Source organism: Amia ocellicauda, chromosome 22 (genome assembly GCF_036373705.1).
Source record: "Amia ocellicauda isolate fAmiCal2 chromosome 22, fAmiCal2.hap1, whole genome shotgun sequence".
NCBI classification, from domain to species: Eukaryota; Metazoa; Chordata; class Actinopteri; order Amiiformes; family Amiidae; genus Amia; species Amia ocellicauda.
Genome location: NC_089871.1, coordinates 5,770,295 through 5,792,106, shown reverse-complemented (window position 1 = coordinate 5,792,106; position 21,812 = coordinate 5,770,295). Strand labels below are relative to the sequence as shown.

The 21,812-nt window shown below is 42.8% G+C and overlaps 3 protein-coding genes across 3 annotated transcripts; 1 reads left to right on the top strand and 2 right to left on the bottom strand.

Annotated features, from left to right (window-relative positions):
• The first annotated feature begins 728 nt into the window (after positions 1-728).
• Positions 729-2,987, top strand: rpain (RPA interacting protein). Its single transcript, XM_066696115.1, has 7 exons — positions 729-969; positions 1,226-1,414; positions 1,556-1,628; positions 1,963-2,077; positions 2,262-2,325; positions 2,567-2,704; positions 2,820-2,987. Exons 1-7 carry the CDS (start codon positions 769-771, stop codon positions 2,847-2,849), a joined length of 810 nt encoding a protein of 269 aa, XP_066552212.1. The 5' UTR covers positions 729-768; the 3' UTR covers positions 2,850-2,987.
• Positions 2,988-3,349: 362 nt separating this feature from the next.
• c1qbp (complement component 1, q subcomponent binding protein) lies at positions 3,350-6,621 on the bottom strand. Its single transcript, XM_066696112.1, has 6 exons — positions 6,204-6,621; positions 5,499-5,649; positions 5,005-5,092; positions 4,769-4,864; positions 4,518-4,643; positions 3,350-4,235 (listed from the first exon to the last, which is right to left on the bottom strand). The coding sequence occupies exons 1-6, from the start codon at positions 6,463-6,465 to the stop codon at positions 4,086-4,088; spliced, it is 873 nt and encodes a 290-aa protein (XP_066552209.1). The 5' UTR covers positions 6,466-6,621; the 3' UTR covers positions 3,350-4,085.
• An 802-nt stretch (positions 6,622-7,423) lies between these two features.
• dhx33 (DEAH (Asp-Glu-Ala-His) box polypeptide 33) lies at positions 7,424-14,141 on the bottom strand. The gene is made up of 12 exons (XM_066695445.1): positions 13,762-14,141; positions 13,374-13,534; positions 13,034-13,261; positions 12,690-12,860; positions 12,413-12,598; positions 12,193-12,304; positions 11,929-12,088; positions 11,683-11,771; positions 11,255-11,382; positions 10,881-11,084; positions 10,608-10,694; positions 7,424-10,429 (listed from the first exon to the last, which is right to left on the bottom strand). The coding sequence occupies exons 1-12, from the start codon at positions 13,967-13,969 to the stop codon at positions 10,121-10,123; spliced, it is 2,043 nt and encodes a 680-aa protein (XP_066551542.1). The 5' UTR covers positions 13,970-14,141; the 3' UTR covers positions 7,424-10,120.
• Between the last annotated feature and the right edge of the window lie 7,671 nt (positions 14,142-21,812).

The window sequence follows — 21,812 nt, the reverse complement described above, 5'->3', positions numbered from 1 at the left end:
AATAATCCATTAATAAACAATACATTGAATTAAGACTAAGACTGTGGATGAGTCTTACTGAGGAAGAGGAAGATGCCTCTGTAAATCTAGTATCAGTGCATTCAACCCCAGCACCACAGAGCACTTCTTCCCACTTCCCCCTCTCTTGCCTTATATCAGTCAGCAGTTAACTTAATTGTTAATTGTTTAATTAGTTAGTCAATTAGTGCCAGGCTTTACAGGTTTGGGAGCTATACGTGAGCACTGGTAGTGTGCGTTGATCAAATACTTTTCTCCAGGCAAATTGGTAGATTGCCTTTCATGAGTGTGCCGTTTCTTCCAAATGTACTCCATCCCATTTACTCTTCTTTTGCTGTCTTCTATAAGATCTAGGCCTACTTAATCTCCTTTCATTGTCTTAGCGTTCAAAAAGTTCATTTAGAGTCCAGTTTTCCCATATAATATTGTATACATGTTACTGGCTTAAAAAAACAAACAAAAAAAAACAACAACAAATGATTAAAACTAAAACTATAGGATGTGTTGTTGTACATATACCATTACAGTCTGGGGTGCACCAAAAATATGTTCATTATTATTCGACTGGAAGATTACAAATATTATCATGAAATTGTATAATGTACACGTTTAAATACAATCGTGAGACTTTTAGTACCAGTGTCACTGTTGTAGGTCCAGGCAGATCAGAACAGAAACCAACACACTACAGAGTTGCCGGGTATAAACTACAAATCCCATGACGCACCGCGGCGCACGTCTGTTACGTTGATGGGCGGGGCAAAGGTTAAAAGTCGTAGACGAAGGAAGAACCGGGAACGCGGGGGAAGAGTGTGTTGCTCTCCGAAGAGGGAAACTGTACGGATCGTGGATTTTCCCTTCGTCTCGTTTGATTCCTCCATGGACGCCCTGCACAGACACCGCTCTCTGTATAAAGGCACGACGCCGCCGTGGAAGGAGACCTACAGGAAGGTAAGGTAGAATTCGGCTCTTTTGAAGTGTTCAGAACTTCACGCAGTGTTCTATTATTAACCCTGCTGCCATTCTCACCCATAGGGGACATCTAATCCTGTAGTGCCTGCTTTAAACCGCCTTCGATATGCCTAATTAATACCCTAGTATAATTAGTTAATGAAGAGACTGAGGGCTTCATCTTCAGGGCACTGGGTTTGAGATGGGCTTTTGGGAGATGCACCTTGAATGGCCGTGTTGCTGTCTGTCCCGGCAGCGCTGCGTGGAGAGGCTGAAGAACAGCCGGTCCCAGCTGCTGGAGCGGTACCGCCAGGTGGGGGAGAGCATGCACTGCGGTCTGAAAGGCTCCTTCCTGGTCCAGGAGGTGATGGAAGAGGAGTGGAGCGCCTTGCAGTGCATGGACCAGAGACTGCCCTCCCTGTGGACCAAGGATGGCTTGGGAGAAGTGAGTGTCTTTTGTTGGTCTCTCTCATGGACATCAACAGGCCTTTGAAGGAACTGAAATGAGCAGAAGAACTGTATCCAGGCGATCCATGGAACAACACAGGGTTGCATTTTATTTATCGTTTTTATAATCTCTTTGAAGATGTACAAGATGATGCAGGACAATGACGAGCTGGCCGTCCTGGAAGAGATCCAGCAGGAGCTCCTGTCACAAGGTACTTTCATCACCATGTCTGGACCACTTTTGGATTGTTGAAAACGAGTGAAAAGCAATTAGTTTCCATAAGAATATGTGCAAGCCATATGCATTGTCCCTTCTTGTCAAAGTCCTCTCCTGACTGCTTTTGTTGAGGGAAATGCAGAACTTCTTAAAAAGGCAAGAAGGAAAAAGTTAGCGGAGCTACAACTCATATTGTCATGTTTGTTTTATATAGATATTTATATTTTTAAGGACCAAGTAATAGCTACCATTCCCTGGGCAATTAAACCTCTTTAAGATCTGAGTGTTCTATTAAAAGCTCGGATCGTAACCTCCCCTCTGTGCTTTAGAACGGTCCATCATTGACGAGTACGAGCAGAACCTGCTGTACGAGGAACAGTATCTAGACGCCTTGGTGGAAGGAATGGAAGCAGAAGGGCAGATTATCTGTCCGGTTTGTCGCGTGTAAGTTCGATGCACCTCTTGCTTTCTGTCTTTACAGCTTTGAGTCCCAACTGGTGGAGTGTGAGGAGGAAGAGGTGTGGGGGGGGGGGGGGTTATTGAGATTAAATGTGTTTCTCAAATGTAAAGAGGGAACATTGTACAAGTGTGTGGGGAATTAACAGGACACTCTTTACATTTACTCCAGGAATAACCTGACCGTGAACAGCCTCTTCGTCTCGTGTAAATGTGGGATGTACATCAATACCAGGGTAAGTTCACTTTCAGTTTTGTTATTACTATAGGGAACTTCTGAATTGCCTGTTTGAATGAACCTCATTTCAGGCACAGTATTGCTCATCAAATGACTCCTTCACACCCATCAGACCACACTACAAATAAGGACAGCCAGAAGATAGTTGGGTGTTGTTCAGTAACTTGCACAGTAAATCTGTGTAGCCATATGTGGATGCGTGTGTGAAAGTCTTGTGGTTGTTCATTTGGTGTATCCAGCAAAGAAACCTCACCATGGAGAGCCTGCACTTGCTGCTGGAGAAAAGTGTGATGGAGCACCTGGACCAGTGCTCCCACAATCCTGTGTTCTCTGTGGCCAACAGCACAGATGGAGTCAATCTGCTGATCAGCTGCACGGTAATCCACACCATTATCAATTCATTGTTATTTCACAGTAGAATAACATCAGATCTATTTTACAGATGTGTGGGAAACATGTTTGTGTATAATTCCCCTTTTCCTGTCATTCCAGGCCTGTGATCATCTGTCAGTTGTCTTGTGAAGGAAGACACTAGTAATTCATTTTAAAAGCAGCCAAAGATATTTACACTTCCGAATCGGAAAGCATAGGTCTTGTTTGTCGCTTGTATAGTCTTATTTAATTTCTGTGAAATAAAGTTATTCATGTTTTGCCTTGGTACTTCATTTGTAAAGTTGTTTTTCCTTCATTATTTGCAAATTTTGCAATTTCTCCCAGTGGTTGTAAGCTCAGTACATAAGCGTGGGGAAGTGGAACGACTGAGTCGTATCTTCTGTATTGGAATGAATAAATCTGCACTGAAATATTGATCTTGCTCCCAAAACACATTTGTCATTAAGGCATACAGTACGGCCTACCTGGCCCAGGTGAGACTGGACTACTTCACTGCTATGACTTAATCTACCACTGCATCAATGTAGTTTGTCAAATCTCACCTGGATAGGAGCTGTATAGCTCTCCTGTGATACCACCCCAGTCTCTGCAGATGGTGTCAAAAGCAAACAAACACTCCATTAAAAGGATCCCTTTTAAACTCAATTTTATTATTGTATCTGCAGTCTTTACAAGAACAAATGTGCTAATTTTACATCAAGATTAATGTAAAAAGAGGAGGCAATAATTTAAGAGCTATAACAGATGAAAGTGGACTAGTCTTGAGCAATTATATTACAAGTCACTTTATTACACTAGGGAGCACCTGACTTTTTTTTTTTTTCCCTCCCTAACCGCTCAAACGTGTAATGAAATCTGAACCATGACTTCCAGAGGGACTGCACGCTAAAGCAACTTTGACTAAATATCCGAGACACAGGGCAAAGGGCTGTTTTTTCTATATCCCCATTTGACTTATTTTTTCTAACGGGTATAAATGTATAGAAGTAGCCAAGCTGGAGCAATATGGACACTACACTCCCACAAATACAAAAGTAAAGAAACATTACTATTGACTCATGGACCCCTTCCTGCCTAGATTCCATGTCCAGAAGAACATCCCACTGTATGAGTAACACACGAGTGGCTGTGCATTTTATATGGCATTTGCAATAACACTGAAGTAAAAACTCCAGTCCTGAAAGTGTGCAAGGGTATCTGACAATTCTACCAACATTTTAACAGGGGTGGGGGGGGTGTATTTATTTATTTGACAGGCCCTGATGGTACAAAGGTGCCTAGAAAGCCTGCACGATTGATGGCCGCCGAGTTTCTGACATGGAGTCTAGGCAGGTGCGTTGGTTTGTGTTTCTCCTGCGTCCGTGTTTACTGGCACTTGACGAAGCCGCTGAGATCCTCCAGGAATTTGATGTACTCCTGGTGCTCTAGGGCGGTGCTCAGCTCCACCAGCTCGTCGGCGAAGGTGTTGTCGACCCCACGGTCCGCCAGGAAGTCCATCAGGTGGTCGTACAGGGCCTGTGGGTTAAAGGGGGGAGTTCAATGGTAAAGCGAGGCTCAAATACCTTGGAACAGAGGTGAGCCATGGAACTTAAACAAAGCTCTTCTGCATAGGTTTCAGGACTTAAATGTGCAGTTACATTAAACTTAAATAATACCAAGAAAAAAAAAAGGGATTAACAGGATTGACACCACAGATTCTTGCAGCCTTTGTGGAATGGTAGGATTGATATGGGACAGGGGGTGGACAATATTGTTGTGGACGGCGATCCCTTTGCAAATCCCTTCTACAGTGCTTACCCAATCCAGGGAGTCTGTGTTGAGAGTGTAGCTTGTGTCCTTCCAATCCTTGTCCCCAGTGGGCTGGAAGCTGACTTCACGGATAGAAAAGATGTCGCTCTCCTCCTCCTCTTCACCATGACCCACCTGGAAGACAATGTGATCATTTGAAACCAACCCAAAGAGTTTCTACATGGTCAGTGTGGTCTGAAGCAATAAGACACCACCTCAGATGCCAGCTTTAATGTACAGGGTTGTGTAACAAGACCAACCTCATCTTCGGGGAAATGGCAATCGAATACCAAGGACTGGTTCGCGGCCTGTTTGGACACCTCCACGACGAAGTTGGGCGTCGACATGATTTCAGGCTGGAGGAGAAAGCGGAGGAATGTTCACCCGAAAGAACCCATGGATGCATTACACAGTTTGAAGAAGCACACATTCATTCAACAGCGACATCAGTCGATCTTGGCATCTGTTCTGGCCATCCTGGCTGGTCACTGCTCACCTCTTTCTCAGGCTGCTTCTGTCCCTCTTCTGGCTCCTCCTCGAAACTGGGGGGAATGCTGTTGTTGATGTTGAAAGTGACCGACACCCTGCGAGAAAGGAAAGGAAGGCCATCAAAACACTTGAAACCATCGGGTCGCGAGTGATGAAGAACATGCAATTAATGAGTACAATTAAACAATAACTGATGTTTGTCTGCAGTGTCCTGTGTTGTGTCAGAGCACCATATTGCACCTGAATTACTAAACTCACAAATCTCTACATCGGACCAATTTAACCCAGAAACTGGAGATAGACGAATTAGATACCCATCAAATCTACCGAACTGCAGCCTTCCAAGGTCTACACCTCAATATAAGTCAATGCTGCTTTAGTAGGACCTTCCTGTTCAATACAGGACCTGCTGCCTCTCATTTCCCCCAGATTCTCTCATTATGAATGCCATACATATCTTTACATTAAAAAATAAAAATTCAATGATAAAGATTCTCTCACGTTTCTCCGGCTATCTTTCGGGACAGCTTGGCTTCCGTTCCAGTGAGTTCCAGCTCCCATCCGCCCGACATCTTGGGCAACGCCTTGTGTTTCTGAATCTTTTTCTCTTCTTTGATCTCATCTGACAGAAACTCTTCAAAAGCCTTGTCACCTGCCAACAAGAGTGTCTTATGTCAGTCACTGTTGCATTTAAGTGCGTGTAATTAATATACACACACAAACACAAATGTCTTTGAATGTAATTACATGCAAATAACTAAATGTGTACACGAGTCCAAAGCCACATGTATTACTGATCCAAAGCTGCAGCTTGCATCACACTTGCAGTTTACTCATCCTAGCATCTCAAGGTCACGTGTGTACAACTACATGTGTAGTACATGCGGCAGCTAAATTAAAATTACACACATTTTTATATTTAAGTATAAATAAGCTTTCGTGTTTACAATTAACTTAATATTGTTACATTTTGTTTCGGAATGTAACCTGGAATTCCGCGTAAAATAAAATAAAAACGCAGACACCATCAATAATGTCATTACACCTAACTTCCCTATTCATTTTAGGTCTTGCAACTGAAATACACATACCTCCCCCCCATTGAAAATTAAGTTAGAAGTAGGCATGTCATGTATGCCAGCTATTCTGCTTGCAGGGCTCCCAGCTGCCATGCAAGAAAACCCCAATATATATTAATCTTCTCACCCTCTGTGTGAAGCCCTCCGCAGCCGCATGATACGGACGGAATCCCCCGCCTGGAGTTCAGCAACCCCGGCCTGTGTTCCGACGAAGAGCCGTTGTTGCACAGCATCCAGATAGAGCGGGTGAAGGGCCGAGCCGTTGCCGAGCTGGGAGTGCAGAGAGCCGAGCGGAGGACAGGCTCCAGCCCCCGGGACGAGGAAGACGTCGCCGCGCTGCTGGAGATGCGGGCGGCGGCGCTCACTGCTCGAGTAAGGGACTTCAGCATATTTTCAGCCGGGTACGACGAGTCTCAAGACGGATGCGGCGGTCGGTATTGGCCCGGAGAATGCGGCAGACACTGGAGCTCCTTGCCGGATGAGTGCAGTTCAGAAACTGCTGGAAACACGTGTCGCCAGAAAGGACAGCCTGACCTCCGCGGGTACTTTGACCTTTTGTCTCTGACCCGGAAGTGCTTTATGTGCGCCTTCAAAACACGACCGTGTGGATCCGGTGCCCAGCACCAATGAAACCACAGATGCAGTTATTAGATTAACGTTACGTCATTTGTTATGTCTAGAGAGACGCCATCTTGTCTAGGTATAGTGCTGTCAAGTGGTACGGTAGCTTACTACTAGAATAACCAGTTATTTTATTTTACAATTATTTATTTGTGTATGTGAGGTACAGTTTTATAAGCTATACGTCTACATACAGTATTTTAATAAGTTACAGTAGGTTATAACGAAGATCAAGTATAACTTCAGACCTAATCAAAGTTCAATTTAGCCTTCCTCTAATCAGATAATAATAGTAATTTCAATTAGTGTTATTTTTACAAACAAAACAATACTCTTTGTAAACAAATGTTTTCACATTATATTTGAAGTTTTCATATTTTACTGATATAAATAAGAGTTTAAGCAACAATGAACACCTCTATTGTATCTCCACTTCCATCTGTTGCGTTATAGGCACTGTACTCCCAGCCCTGGGCAATATGGCCACCAGCTTACATACCGACCCTCATAGAGCTTGCATAGGCTGGTGCGATCTAGCGATTCTATATCTAAGAATAAAACCGTGTATGAATAAAATGTTTTTTATAAGAATAAAACCTGGAGAGAAAGAGCACATAATCATGGACACAACAGCACCAGACCCCACCACTGGGGGGCACTATTTTTGTAAATGCAGTTACGAATACATAAACACAAACCTAACGCATAATGAAGTGTAGAATCAGATGGTGTGGAAATAGTATTTATTATAAATGCTATATTTTACAAACTCTTACATCATTCACTACTGTTTTTTCAAACCACATAACACTTTTATATACCCATAAAGTCCCCCCTGGTCTCATAGGCTTCTAGTTTGTGCTGGCTGTGGTTTATTTTATACAAAATATACAGAACCTGCCTTTCCAATTACAAAGTCATTTCACATCACACTTTCAAAACACCCTGTGTACATTGTTCAGGACAGCTAGCCCCATTTTATAACCACAGAAAAACAAATAAAACAGGATGGGTCCAAACAATATTTACTATAACTGCAACTTTAAACTGCTGTCAAAAATATTAGATTTGTTAAATTACAAGATACACAGGCCAACTAAGTGTATTCCTGTTGTTTTTATTGTAAAAAAAATAATAGAGATATAATTTTAATACATTTGAATTCCCTAGAGTAAATCCATTCTGCTCTTTTCTACTTAATCAGCTGAACGTGTATCAAGGTGGATGCTGAAAAAACATAAAACCAATGCGTAACTGCAGGGATATTAAACTCACTTGCAGTCATTTTTCTTTTAATTTCATTGTACGAAGAACACAAAGGATGGTTTGTTAAAGTCTTAACTATTTACATTGGCTTTTAATGATTTAAAAAATGTACTCCAATGACCTTGTGGCCTTGTAAACATTTTACAAACATTCTAAGTCACGTTGTAAACAGATTGTGTTATCCCTGCTTCTTCAACTATATTTTCACTATTACTTATATCATTTTAATAATAAAATAAGTAATCCAAAATAATAATAATAATAGAAGGTTTGAGTCCTGAGATTTATTACTGGACCTGCTTTGCTGTAAGAGATATGAATCCTTACTTTTACAATGAAAGGTTTAGGATCTGAAAACGTAAAATGTGACGTGAAGTTTACGGAACGTACTGCCACTGATTGAGAAGAGAGTAAACGTATCTGATTAGTATGATAGCTGAGAAACTAGGCTTTTGTACAATTTTGTCTACTGACTCCTAACTTAAACATGAAACTTGAGAAGGGGAAAAAGCTTTCGTAGAAGTAAATTAGGAAACCTAAATAATCCCAATCAACACCGCCTAACAAGGCTTAAATCAGTGTTTACCACCGACAATGTACACCTTGTAACACAACATACCAGTTCTCCAATTCAGATACAGTGTAGTGAAAAACCTGAGGAATTGTGTAATTTATTTTCACTGTAACTCCATGCAGTGCATACCTCTCTAATACTACTTTACATGGTTAAGCTAGTATTGTTTAACAGTGCCTGACAGATACAAAAGGTAAATTAATACCAGAGATGTCCCTAGTCTATTTAAGGACCAGTGTGATGTCATTGTGGTCCAGCACCACGTGTGAATTCTGGTCAGTGTGAAACTAGTGAAGTTTAGCCACATAAAGTGCAAGATGACATGCAGTTAAAGATTTAAAGACTTTATCGTTTGCAGTTTCGAGTGTTAATTGTGGAACACAAAACAGGGTGAAGTAGTCCTATAGCTCTCTCAATGTGGAATTGCCCCCAAAACCTGCTTCGGTCTACCACAATGACTGAACACAACAAATGCCTCAAGACAGCAGATGCTAGTTGGTTCTAGGTTAATTAGTCTTCTAGTGGCTAATCTTTCATGGAGTCCCAATTCTATTGTATCTTGTGGTATAGGGCTAGGATGAGGGCAAAATGGCCAACCTGGCCATTTCTGACTGACAACAAAGCCACCGAGAGCCATGGCTAAAGTCTTCCATTTGGAAAGGAAGCTGTGTCAGGGTTTGTGACTCTTGCAATATATCAGGGAAGAAATGCATGCACACAGGCTTGCTTTTATTCAACAGTCGAATATTTGTTTTCTTAGACATAGAGGATCGAGTGTTGATATACTTGAGTTTGTCAAATATAGAGCAGTGGAAAAACTCCATTAAGAAACTTTTGAACTGAAAGCTACAGTAGCCAAACTGTAAGCTGAAATCAGACTCACAAGCCACATCCTGTTTAGGGTGAAAGCTCTGCCTCTCAGTCGCTTGGTGTGTCAAACATCATCTGTATTTCTTTTTGTTTGTCACAGAGACTTTCAGATGGGACTTTACTGAATCCACATAAGAGCCATCCCTTCCCCATCTCTGACAGCAGAATTCAACCATTTTTTTCTTCATAAGATATTCAATATGATTGGTGGTCACCTGCTGCCGATTTCCCCCTGAGAGATAGAGAGATCTGAGATGCCACAAAAGGCTCAGTGAAGCAGAGGTCAGAGGTCACCCATACAGACGGATGACCTTCGTTGAGACACAGTTACACAGAGTTAAGGGCCACATATTTCTCAGCCTTGAATAAGCCTCACAATAGTCAGCTTTACTGCCACACATTGGACGCCTCCAGGTTCGAGCTCTTTAGCTTCCCGTCTGAGACTCAACCTATGGTTCCCGATCCGAACGCCACACAGACAGAATTCCCGAGCATCTCCAACTTCCAGTATCCATCCTCAGTGTCAGGTGCTTTGTTTGTCCTGCAATTCTGGTCACTGGTAAGTAAAAGAAAAAACAAGGGGTGGACAAAAAGGTGAGGCTCTCATGTGGTGCGCACGGGGGGAAAATTACAGGAGGCCGTGACTCTTTGCAGACGTGTCTTCTGTGCTATTTTTGGCGAAACGCGCAGAGAGAAGCTCGAGACGACCGTGGTTAGCTCTTGACAGCCCGCAGTTTCCGGCGGAAGTACTCGGGGGCGGCCTCGTGCAGCCACTCGGGGTCCACCAGGCACAGGTCTCGCATGTAGCACTTGGAGGTGTGCAGGAGCTCATTGAAGACCACGTAGGCCGGCTTGGCCTGGAAGAGCACCGAGGAGGGGTGGATGGCCACCGGCTGGTGGGTGTCCAGGGCCGTGTAGCTGCCGTCGGGCTGCAGCTCGGCCGCGTTGGTGAAGAGCCCGTGGGCCAGGCATCGACGGATATTGCCCGTTTCGGTGCGGGAGGACTCCATGGACATCCCCAGCTGGGACAGGGAGGAGAAAGGGGAAACTCTAACTTAAATCAACGCTGTACCAGATAGAGCGCACTCCATTCTAGTCCTTGTACTTAAATCCCTCCTACAGGAACCAGTCTGTGTCCATGACAAGACGAACTACAGACAGGGTACAGACATGCGCTCAATAACACCAGAACTCGTTTACCTTCACGCAGATCTCTCGGAGCTGGGAGCGGACTTCTGACACCAGCCCCATGTTCCTGCTGTTGACGAAGTTCTCTCGACACCACTCCTGAGACGGGCAGAGAGGAGAGAAAACAGAAGCAGAAGTAAGAATTAAGTTCAAAACAAACCAGTCCATTGAATAATTCAATAAATCAATGCATTACAGTTCACATACAATAGACACACGATTAAAAGCAAAGCAATTTTCCCAACTGAAAGGTGCCTGTAGGCCTATAGGCAGCAGAGATCTCACCTTGTTGCCACCCACGTTCTTGAAGGCTCTGTAGATGTTGAGACGGGTCATGTGGTCCCCCTCATTGGAGATGAACTTCCTGCGCACTGAGTGGACTTCCTCCCGCCGGGCGGGTGGGTTGTAGAGGACGCTGTCCACCGACAGCAGGGACACGATGGTCAGCACCTCCTCAGTGCAGGAAAAATCCGGCGACAGGAGGATGGTCTGCAGAGAGAGAGCACTCATCTCACCACCGTGAACTCTTCACACCACTTTCAAAACAGAACCATGTGCAATATTGACAATGTACGACAATGTACTGCCGAGTCCTGACTGGAAATGACCAGTAGAGCTTTGTTCATGAAGAGAGTTATGTAAGGGTGTGTTTCCCTCACCTTGGCAAACCTGGGCTCCAGAGGGAAGTAGGCCATTTTCTTCCCTAATGGAGTCAGAATGACCTGATCGTCTCGGCGCTCCACGGCTCCCAATAGATCCAGCTGCTCTATGGCTGTCTGGATAGCCTCTGTCAAACAAAGATAGCAAATGGCAACATCATCAAGAATTGTTTTCCCATCAAACTCATTAAACAGTGGGTGCAGAGCAAATGGGAATGACTCCAGAACCATTGCTACATAGGGTTCTTTGAAAGGAGAAGAGCATCATATTAACTGCAAGGAGTACAGAAGAATGCTAAAGAACCAAGGTGAAAGCGGGTCAAGTTAAAGTAATAAAAAGTACAAGCCAGCACCCAGATAATAGTACATTTAAGACACACGTGCTACATAAACGTTCATTTGACAGGACAGCCAGCAGCAGCACGCACCTGGGGACGGTTTGGACATGAAGTCAAAGTTCATAACGTCTGGGATTCTCAACGCCAACAGCTGAAGCATCACACTGGCCAGATTGCACCTGTACGTCACATCATCCAGCACATTAACACAAATAAAATGCGGTGTATACAATTCCTCCTCAGTTCATCTTTGACACAGAACAACAACCTGAACCCTGTGACTGTGAAGCGAATCGGTGGGCTTCTGGTCTGGGCTGCCCTGGCCGGCTCCCTCACCTCTGTATCTCGGGCACGGTCACGTTGGCCAGGTTGTCGAACTCGTCTTCGGTGTAGAGGCGGTAACACACCCCGCTGTCCTCGCGGCCGGCCCTGCCAGCCCGCTGCCAGGCCTGGGCTTTGGACACCCGCTGGACTGCCAGCACTTCGAGGCCACTGTCTGTGAGAACAGAGGGCTTACATATTAGCTTCCTGCTTTTATACGTGGTGAGGATATAGTTCTGTACCTAGACAGAGTTCTGCCCCACAGTCCAAGCCCCTCACCTGGATTGTAACGTTTTGCCTTCACCATGCCGGTGTCGATGACAAACTTGATCCCAGAGATGGTAATAGAGGTCTCTGCGATGTTTGTAGAGAGGACGACCTTCCTGGAGCCCTGTAGAGAAACGATGGAGCTCAAACCACACACAGCACAACAGAATCAAAGATAAAATTGTAATTTTAAACGGCAACACTTCCATTTGGACACAGTTCTAGCGGTTACCTTGGGTGCGGGCTGGAAGACCCGGAGCTGCTGAACTGGGGGCAGAGAGGCGTACAGTGGGATGACGGTCATGGTCCCACAGCCCTCGGGCAGGTGCTTGGCGATGTCTCTGCAGGTTCTCGCCAGGGCCTCGATCTCCTCCTGGCCGGTGAGGAACACCAAGATATCGTGGGACAGGGGAGCTTCCTGCAAAACACGGAGCGAAACACTAACCGTCAGCTCTATCCGGGCGCGGGGCACATCTTGGACATCTCCACTGCCACAGCGCCCCACTTACTTGGTGGATCTGAAAGACGGACACCAACGCCGCCTGGAGGTAGTCTGACTGCGGCTGCTTGGTGTAGAAGATCTGGATAGGGTGCTGCCTCCCCTCGAGGTAGAGAACCGGAGCTTTGTTGAAGTACTGCGAGAAGAGGTCTACGTCCATTGTGGCCGACATAATGATCACCTACAGGGACCGACACAGAAAGGACCTAGGTGGACCAGTTCATAAGGAAGTAAAAGGCAGCAGAAGGCACTCAGAACCCTCAATTATGAATAATCAATCTCTAGTTGGAATGAAAATCAAACTCCGCTTGGATCAGTCGGGTGGGCCTGTAAGCTTGGGGTGACGGTACCCACCTTCAAGGGGTACTTGTTCTGCTCCTTGCGTTTCTTCTGGGCCATCTTCACCACCCCGAACAGCACGTCGGTGTGCACGGTCCTCTCGTGGGCCTCATCCAGGATCACCACGGTGTACCTCTGGAGCAGTGGGTCCCCAATGGCCTCGCGCAGCAGCATGCCGTCCGTCATGAATTTCAGCTTGGTCTCCGGGGAGGTGACGTCCTCGAAGCGGACAGTGTAGCCCACCTGAGATGACATACAGACATAGCAGGCCATCAGCAAACTGCCCCTTCACCAGCTGCCTTCATCCCCTGACTTGAATAGGGATGAAGAAGAGACCGATCTTAGCTCTACCTACCAGTTTTCCCAGTTGAGTTTTCTTTTCTTCCGCCACCCTGCCAGCAAGGGAGATTGCTGCCACCCGGCGTGGCTGGGTGATGGCCACAATGCCCTGGCGCCCGATGCCACACTCATAGAGGTACTGGGGGATCTGCGTGGTCTTTCCAGAACCCGTCTCGCCTACAACAAATGCCATAATGTACATAAATAACTGAACAAAACGAAAACGTATTCATATTAGGTGATGAATGGGATTCCTCATTTCAAAAATTGAGTGAAATATAATACTGATGATGATGATACAATCGAATTACATGATTACATAGATTATATCGCGAGTTTATCTCAATAATAAAACCAAAACACTGTTCAGATCAGGATGTTTTTAGCTGAAGTCGTGCTCTTACCTATGAGGACCGCGTTGTGTAGCTGCCTCAGCTGGTTGATGAGCTGGGACTTTGCCTGGTAAATGGGCAGATGTCTGCGCTGTAACTCTATCGGTACAGATGTGTTCCCCTTTCTGGGCAGCAGCATGCCAGGTTTCTTATTGAGGCAGAAGAAGGGCGACCCCGGCTTGAATCGTTTCGCCGGAGGAGGATCGGGGTCCTGGGGCATGATCTAGAAAAGCACACAGACAGGAGAAAAGTCCCGTGTGGCGTGATCGGGCAGTGTACGACACTGGGAGGGAAGAAATAAAAAGAAAAAAAGAAATCAAAACGCTGCCTCCAGAAAACGTGCCAGTTCTTTTGAGCCGCTCTTTTACTTTCCTGTCCCACGCTTTCCCACGTGGTTCCTCTCGCTTCCTGTCGCATTTCTATGACGTCACGGTCGCAAAACTTTATTGAAACATTTTTCTTAAAGCTCTCATAAAGACATGGTTACAAAGGTTACCGTTGATGTTTTTAAAATAACACAGTGCAATTAATTAAAACATATTTGCTCTAAGAGTGATTCTGTATATTATTGTTTTCCATTTAAGATACATTTACCTGTGGCATCAAAATGTAATATAGCAATGCTGTCTATAATGATATTACTCATAATCATAATCATTATTATTGTTATATTACACTTAATACGTGTAATGATGAAAATATCAATTTGAATGAAAGAGGAGATAAAAATGAACCATGGTATTTTCCTTCACAGGAATCAAAAATAGACATGAAGATTCTGTTTTGATCCTATTTACCACTCTTATTACTTAAATAATCCAATATTTGAACTCTGCCCATGAAATTAGGTTTTGCTGAGTTTCTATCGAACTGTTCGGGTCGGTGGGATCCAAATTGAGACACTTTGCTGGCCTCAAGCATATACACTATATGGCCTGGGCCACTAATATTATAATTGTTTTAAAACCATATCTCTTTTCAGGGAACCTCCAGTTTTCTTACAACTTCCAGCTGTGCAATCCAAACCTACATGTATTTCCTACTTTTCTTTTCATCTTCTTTGGCCAGGATGCATCCACAAGGAGAAGCCAGAGCGTACGAACTCCTTTCCATCTGTGTAATTTGCAAAGCCATCAAATTTCAATAATCTTTTCATCTGACACTTTGTAAATTAGCACTTAATTCAATTATTGCTTGTATTTCGTATATTTTTTTATTTTTACTCTTTTAATTACTCCAGAGGGCACAGTCAAGAAATCGGCGTGTACAATTACCAATTATCCTTCACACCTCAACATCTTCGGCATTTAATAAGCTTCATTACCTTATTATGTGGAGTTCTGCTGTTACTATGGAGACTTCACATACCTGAGAGTCCTGTCTGCCCCATCAGTCAGCGAACAGAAATAAAACCACAATGCGCCAAGCTTCCAGGCTGTAGCCTTGATATGGAGAATGGATGTATATTCTTATATCCTAGAATATCTCTAGCTAAAGTTTTTGCTTCATTGGCAGAAATGCACAAAACTTTGTCACTGTTTGCATTCTTCCATAATCACTTTCTAATACCTTCAATGTAATTGTGTTTGTTGCATAATTGAATAATAGAGCTTTCTGGAATCATTGTGTTATAGGGTAATCATATTTTCCAGGAAAGAACTGTCATGCAATTATCTCCGAACTGTCCTGAAATCTCCCTAATTACTCATGACTTAGTGTGAGGCATGTAGCTGTGCATGGTACCTAATGAGTCTACACTTCCTAGCAACTAATGCTGAAGCTTAAAGATTGCTCAGGCAGAGACCAGTTCAGTTACAGTTCTGCATTTCCTGTTGTTATTATCGCAGTCAACAACCTAGCTTTTAGATTGATGTCTACAGGAAAGGAGACATTCTGCAGAGCTAATATGGAGAGAGAGCAATAGGGAGAGAGAGAGAAAATTCGCTGTTCAATGCAAATTCAGAGCAAAAAGCAAAAATAAGGAAGGACAGCACAAATCAGTGAAAGAACTGGGTTACTCCTCTCAAATCCTGGATCCATCAATGTAATAATACAAAGTCTGGTTCTCACTCCTCCTGAACTACATCGCTTATGATTTTCTGCTGCTGAGCTCCGGGTGAATCATTTGATTAATTAGGAGTGACAGTCCTGATGTATGGACTGAATGTTTTAAAATAAAAAATATATAAAAAAATTTTAATGTAGCGTATCTTTTAAGCCATTAACTGGATACAGAACACATCTCCAAGCAATGAAATATTTAGTTTAGACAGTTGAGAGCACAGCACAGATGGAGTACAATAAATAAATAAATAATGGTAGCCTTGACTAATATTCTGTGCAAAGCACTAGGTCTGAAGGGCGACAGAATGTTTTCAGTCTTTGCATTAGAATTTATTCCAACAAATGTTATGCTTTGGTACCCTTTTCATAATGTACCTCCATAAAAGTGCATCAGCACAAACATTTGCCCTGTAGGTTGTCTCCCGGGAAACTGTCTGTTTGTTATCTGAAAGAAGTAGCCCACACAAAAAGACAATAATATCATAGTTATATGTATATGTATCTTATTTTTAAATCCTTCTAATGAATTCTGGTGTGATCACAATTATTGTCAATCAGTTATTAATAACAGGTTGATCGTAATCATATATAATGATTATGTATGTATGCATGTATGTATATATGTATGTCTGAATATATGTTATTTTCTTTGTATTCAGCTGAATTGTTTTTTTGTTTTTTTTTATCTCGCCTACATCTGATTTCACACTTCCCACACATGGGTTAAACCCTGTCAGAGTAATGTTCAAAGCTTTCTGTTACAGTGCAGAATTGGATCCATATATACTCCTGCAGGAATCGAAAAACCTGCCTGAATCTGAAATGAGGCGACTTACCTCCTGACTATGGCTGACTTACATGCGAACCCTGGTATGGCAGCAGCAGGTGTCTGCAGAAACCTTGCCGAACCTGAGAAGGAATCAATGCCTTCGATTCAAACAGTAACAGAGCTCAAGTCTATACTGTATACTGAAACGGTATGCATGAATACAGGAAAGTTGTTTTACTTGTTTTGTTGCAAATATATGACCTGTCACAGTTAAGGGTTGATGTGTGGATATAAAGAAGTGAGGGTTATGACTATAAAATACCTATAATCATTCTGTTTATTCCTTCTGAAGCGCTAAACCTTGAAAATGATCATTTGTGAATTCACTCTCTCTTGCAGCTTGCTAATATGCATGCTTCGTGGACTCAATAGATTGCTTATCAGTGGGAGATGAGGTCTTATTGATTTTTCTCTCTCTCCTTGATGAGGTTTCCCAGCGAGGCCTTGGGGAGAAGAACAAAGCGGCTGGCAGCTACATCAGAACGCAGCAGTGTATGAAAGAGAGGCACCAAAATTAAGTTTCAGATTTGGTCAGCGGACTCCGGTGTCGCCAGTCAGGTAACACCTCCTTTTTGTGGATGACATATTGCTCTAATCACTTTTCCTGAGTGTCGTGCTGTTGCTCTAATGTCGTTTTTCAAGGCGCTTCTCACACAGAAACCTTCTGGGAATTGCGGTTCATGGGGGGGAGTAAATGCATGCCTCAAGGTTTTCTGTACGCAGAATCAAGACTCCGGAAATGGCTCCGAGGTGTAATGCAATGGCCAAGGACAAGCTGTGCAAGAACGTCAAAGCATAGTGAGTCACAACATTTTTTGTTATGCAACAGAGAAGAACTGCAGGAACCTAGGAAGGCAGACGTGTTAAAAGTTCACTTGTTCCTTGCTGCTGAGACACAACCAGCAGGGGGAGCCACAGCAATATCTTATTACTCAGCCTGGTTGAAATGCAAGTTGATGTTTGGCTGGTACGTGATCATACATTAATTTACAAAGGCTCTTGGGTATACTACAGGTGTTATGAAATAAGTACATTTTTTTTTAAGATTGTATGAAATGGGCATCCTTCTTTCTTGCTAAGATTCTCTCTATTTTGTTTTTGTGTATGTAAAGCACGTTTATGCCTGCAAATAGTTCCATGTATACATATATTTTTAAAATAGGCAGAGATGTTTGTTTGTTAATTAATTGTGTTCTATGTCAATACCCTGTCTGGCCCATTTGTCTGATTCCAGACACGTTAGGCAAGGGTTCAACAGAACAGACTTCATCTGGCAAGTCAAATATGGTTAAGGTCATGAGAATATATTTTCCCCCCTTTAAGACAGAGAAGAACAACAGGCACAGTGGGAGATCCTAGACTCAGGACATGTTCTCAGAATCCCACCGAAAACACCAATCTCCAAGAAATGCAGACGTAGCGTATATATTAGGACAGGCAGTGTTTGATGAGCCTTTACTTAGAAAACCACGAACACACAGCAACAGCAAATATAACCCGAGTGTAGTATGTTTGTATTTCTATTAAGTGTGGTAACTGGCAGCTGAAATCTAAGGGGGTCTCAAGGGGCAGAAATGAAAAAGACATTGGCCTTTTTAAAAAGAAAAAAGAGACAAGTTCTCTTGGTGATGTATGTGGGTTTGAAGCAGGCGTATTCAGGAAAACAGTCATGTGGAATAATAAGCTCAGATATGCGATTCATCTCACTATCAACTGAACAAGCTTGCTGAGCCAAAATCAAGTAATGGTATTGATCTGAAAATTTCGGGTTATTGAACACTATTGGAGTTAAGCATTCAGGAGATAACCTGCTCCTGAAACCGACACTACAAAATAATAGCACTGCTCTTATTCAATAAATGGAGGGGAAAACAACAAAACAAAAGGATATTGTTGTGAAGAGAGACACAGGGGGAGGGGAGACTCTGGTATTGCTGGTACTAAAAATCAACTGGTCGAGCACAATGTGTTCTTGAATTTATTCAGAAGGGAGCTGAACATTAAGAAAGGTCTGGGCTAAGGAGCTGAATGGCTGAACATGTAAACCATCCCGAAGTGTGAGCCTTGAGGTTGATCAGAGTTTGTGGTCTGGCCAGTGTTTTGTAGACTCTAATTATTTGATTTTACGAGTGTGATTCACTGCTCAAGGCTGCAGTGTGTGAGAGGTGCTCTTGGCAGGGTTGTGGGAGTTAGTTTCCCTCTGCCTTGAGAAAATGAAAATCTCTCTCTGTGTCTGTCTCTCTCTCTCTCTCTCTCTCTCTGTGAAAATAGTCATTGGGATGAAACAAACCACACTGTGAAGATGCATATCAAACAAAGTCACATATTTGATTTTGGATGAGGAAACCAAGATTTGTGTGGTACATGTCTTTGTACTTTGCACTGTTTGGGTCTTTGTCTCTTCTATTCACAGGAACATGTGACCTTCCTATTTCCTTGTTCAGGTCTCAGGTTATTTACAGCCGTTGCATGTACGTCTCGTGGTTTGTTCATGCTGATGTAGGTGTTTCTTACATGCTAACACTCAATACATAATCTATAGCCCTACAATTGGTTTATTGTTGTAAAAAAAATGCATTTACCACAATAGACGAGGAAACATTTTTCACTTGCTGGGAGGATAGTATCTATAACTGGGACCGATGGTTAAGTCACACTTTCAAAGTATTATGGTTGCCCTAAAATACAATATACTTCCCTACTTGTTGCTACAGCTGTTTAAGTAACACACCGATGATGTTTCGTTCCCTATTTCACATTCTTTAGATCTGACCTGCTATGTTAAAATCAATAACGGATTAGGGACTTCCTGCAACCGCATCACTCTTCTCTTTTTGCTTCATCATGGAACCAACTAGGGGATTCCTGAGGGAGGGTGGGATACACCTAGAGACTGTGCTGTCGCTATGATGACCATTTCCAAACAGAACTGCTCGCAACCCACCCACCCCCCCATCTCCAAGAGCCTGATAGAGAAAGGGTGGCACACCCAGTAAAGGCTAACAAGTATCCTGCTGTGATGGGGTGATGGCTGGAAACAGAAAGTGGTTCTGGTGTCTAGGCAACTGCAGTGGAAATAAAAACATCAGTCAGCGCGCACCACGACAAAATAGGCAACAACTGTCTATGGGCCCCGTCCAGGGAGCTCAAAGTAAACACTCGAACTGCCCCAGCCTTCAGGGCGTCTGGAAGCCTTTCTTTATTTATCTGTCAAGAAACGACTCAGGCTCGGCTAAATGAATGCCTGCCCTGTCTGAGTCCCATCATGTGGGTAAAGTACCTTGCTCAAGGCACAAAGCAGTAACGTCTCCCCTAAGATTTAATCCCACGGTTCACAGCTACAGTCTTTTAATACTAATTTCCCTAACTTCCCAATGTGTTTGTAGTGTTTTCTGTGCTTTACCTCACTGAAATTGCAAACAGATTGCACGATGGGAAATCATGGCATTACCATTGTCTGGTGTAGTAATGTAAATGTGGAAACGTGGAAAAAGTATAAGAAACTGAGTTCAGGTCCAACTCCAGATTGAACAAGTCCCATCATTGCACACAATGAAATAAAGATCACATTGTGTCTCAGCTTAAATGCAACAAAGATTGCCTGGATTCATATGGACATGTATACTGTTTTCAGTCCAGCTTCCCCGATATACAGTGATATACATAATCGTGAAACACTCCAGTAGGCCTGCACTTCAACCCAGGAGGAAAATCAATATTTTTTTAATCACAGCATCTCTACGGATCAATTACAATCTATACTGGGGCCCTGGGATCGCAGTGTAAAGCCATAACCTTCAGAGACCCAATCTAGATATTTGAAGGCGATCTCCCCAGGAGCATTACAGGGTAGATCATTAGAGGAGAACTCCTAGTTACTGAAGCAATGCACACTTCACAAGTGACCTCTAGAAAACATTGAAATGTAGCTTTCAAGCACAAACATTTTTCAAAAGATTTATCTCAGTGCTAGTCTAGTTGACATGTTAAACTTATTACACTCATAAAAGAGCAATATTCTCCCAGCGGCTAATCGTTGCCAGTGAAGGGATGGTATTATTAATGGCCTAAGATTTTTAGACTGGCTATTGTGTTAATATTAAAATAACTGAATTAAATACACTGGGAGTGCAATAATATACTCACCCATTTAAAATGCATTTGTCATTGCTTGCCATTATATTTGAATTGCGATCTCATCTTCTGTCTGACGCAGCGATTTTCCTTTTTTATTTCTTTAAGTGAAGCATTGCTCGCTCAGTCAGAAATAACGCTCTCAGAACAAAAACCATGTCTCACAATGTTTCACAGTCAAGATGGAGATGATTCCTTGATCATAGAGGAAGAACAAGATGGATAAAAAAAAAAACATTCTGTTGGAGACAAAGCACAGAACGCTGCAATTATTGTGCTATAATTGTGTATTTAATAACCAATGTGTGGGAGATTCAATAAATTACAGCTTGTTACAAAACAATATTATGTCATTCCATTGCAAACACTTTCTTTCTGCATAAAGAATAATGCAATCAAGCAAAATGTAGCATTAATCTCCAGCACAAGTCTGTTGAATTCATGTTGATGTAAATGAGACTCCTATTGGGTTCGTTTAAAAACTAGGGGGAACACTATTACAATTCCAGTCATGGATAAAATGCTGCCATCCGTCTATCCTTTGCAAAACACTATAATTGACATTAAAATCTCTTAAGGAATTGTGTATTAATGTGTACACCATCATCAATACATTTCAGTTTGATGGTGTACTGGTATTGGTGCTGGTTTGAGCAAATATAACTGGTGTGAAAGTGTGTTTGGTACATACTGGAGGACACACTCCAATTCCTAATGTAACACAATGATGAAGCACCTTACTTTTCTTCCAATTAAAATGGCTGTGGCTATGATTATGAATTATGAATGTGCTTTATGTTTATCTGATGCAATGCTATGTATTCTGGATATGTTAGACTTAGGGTGTACTCCAATCTTTTTAAAATTATGATTATTATTTTGTAATATTGGGGGAAAATCACATGCTTGCATACACATACTTCGAGAAAAACAGCATTTATGACTAACTTAATGATTTTGAACCTTCTGGGGCAAGATGAAGGTTAAAAGTAATAACTTCCCCTATCTTTATTGTTACCTGGATTGAAAGAAGAAT

Coding starts and splice junctions, on each gene's coding strand:
- c1qbp (XM_066696112.1), bottom strand. CDS start 6,465: ATGCTGAAGTCCCTTACTCGAGCAGTGAGCGCCGCCGCCCGCATCTCC. Junction 5,093..5,498: donor CGAAAGATAGCCGGAGAAAC/GTGAGAGAATCT, acceptor CCTTTCTCGCAG/GGTGTCGGTCACTTTCAACA. Junction 4,865..5,004: donor AGAAGCAGCCTGAGAAAGAG/GTGAGCAGTGAC, acceptor TTTCTCCTCCAG/CCTGAAATCATGTCGACGCC.
- dhx33 (XM_066695445.1), bottom strand. CDS start 13,969: ATGCCCCAGGACCCCGATCCTCCTCCGGCGAAACGATTCAAGCCGGGG. Junction 13,262..13,373: donor AAACTCAACTGGGAAAACTG/GTAGGTAGAGCT, acceptor ATGTCATCTCAG/GTGGGCTACACTGTCCGCTT. Junction 11,383..11,682: donor CATGTCCAAACCGTCCCCAG/GTGCGTGCTGCT, acceptor TTTGTTTGACAG/AGGCTATCCAGACAGCCATA.
- rpain (XM_066696115.1), top strand. CDS start 769: ATGGGCGGGGCAAAGGTTAAAAGTCGTAGACGAAGGAAGAACCGGGAA. Junction 1,415..1,555: donor CCAAGGATGGCTTGGGAGAA/GTGAGTGTCTTT, acceptor ATCTCTTTGAAG/ATGTACAAGATGATGCAGGA. Junction 2,326..2,566: donor GGATGTACATCAATACCAGG/GTAAGTTCACTT, acceptor TGGTGTATCCAG/CAAAGAAACCTCACCATGGA.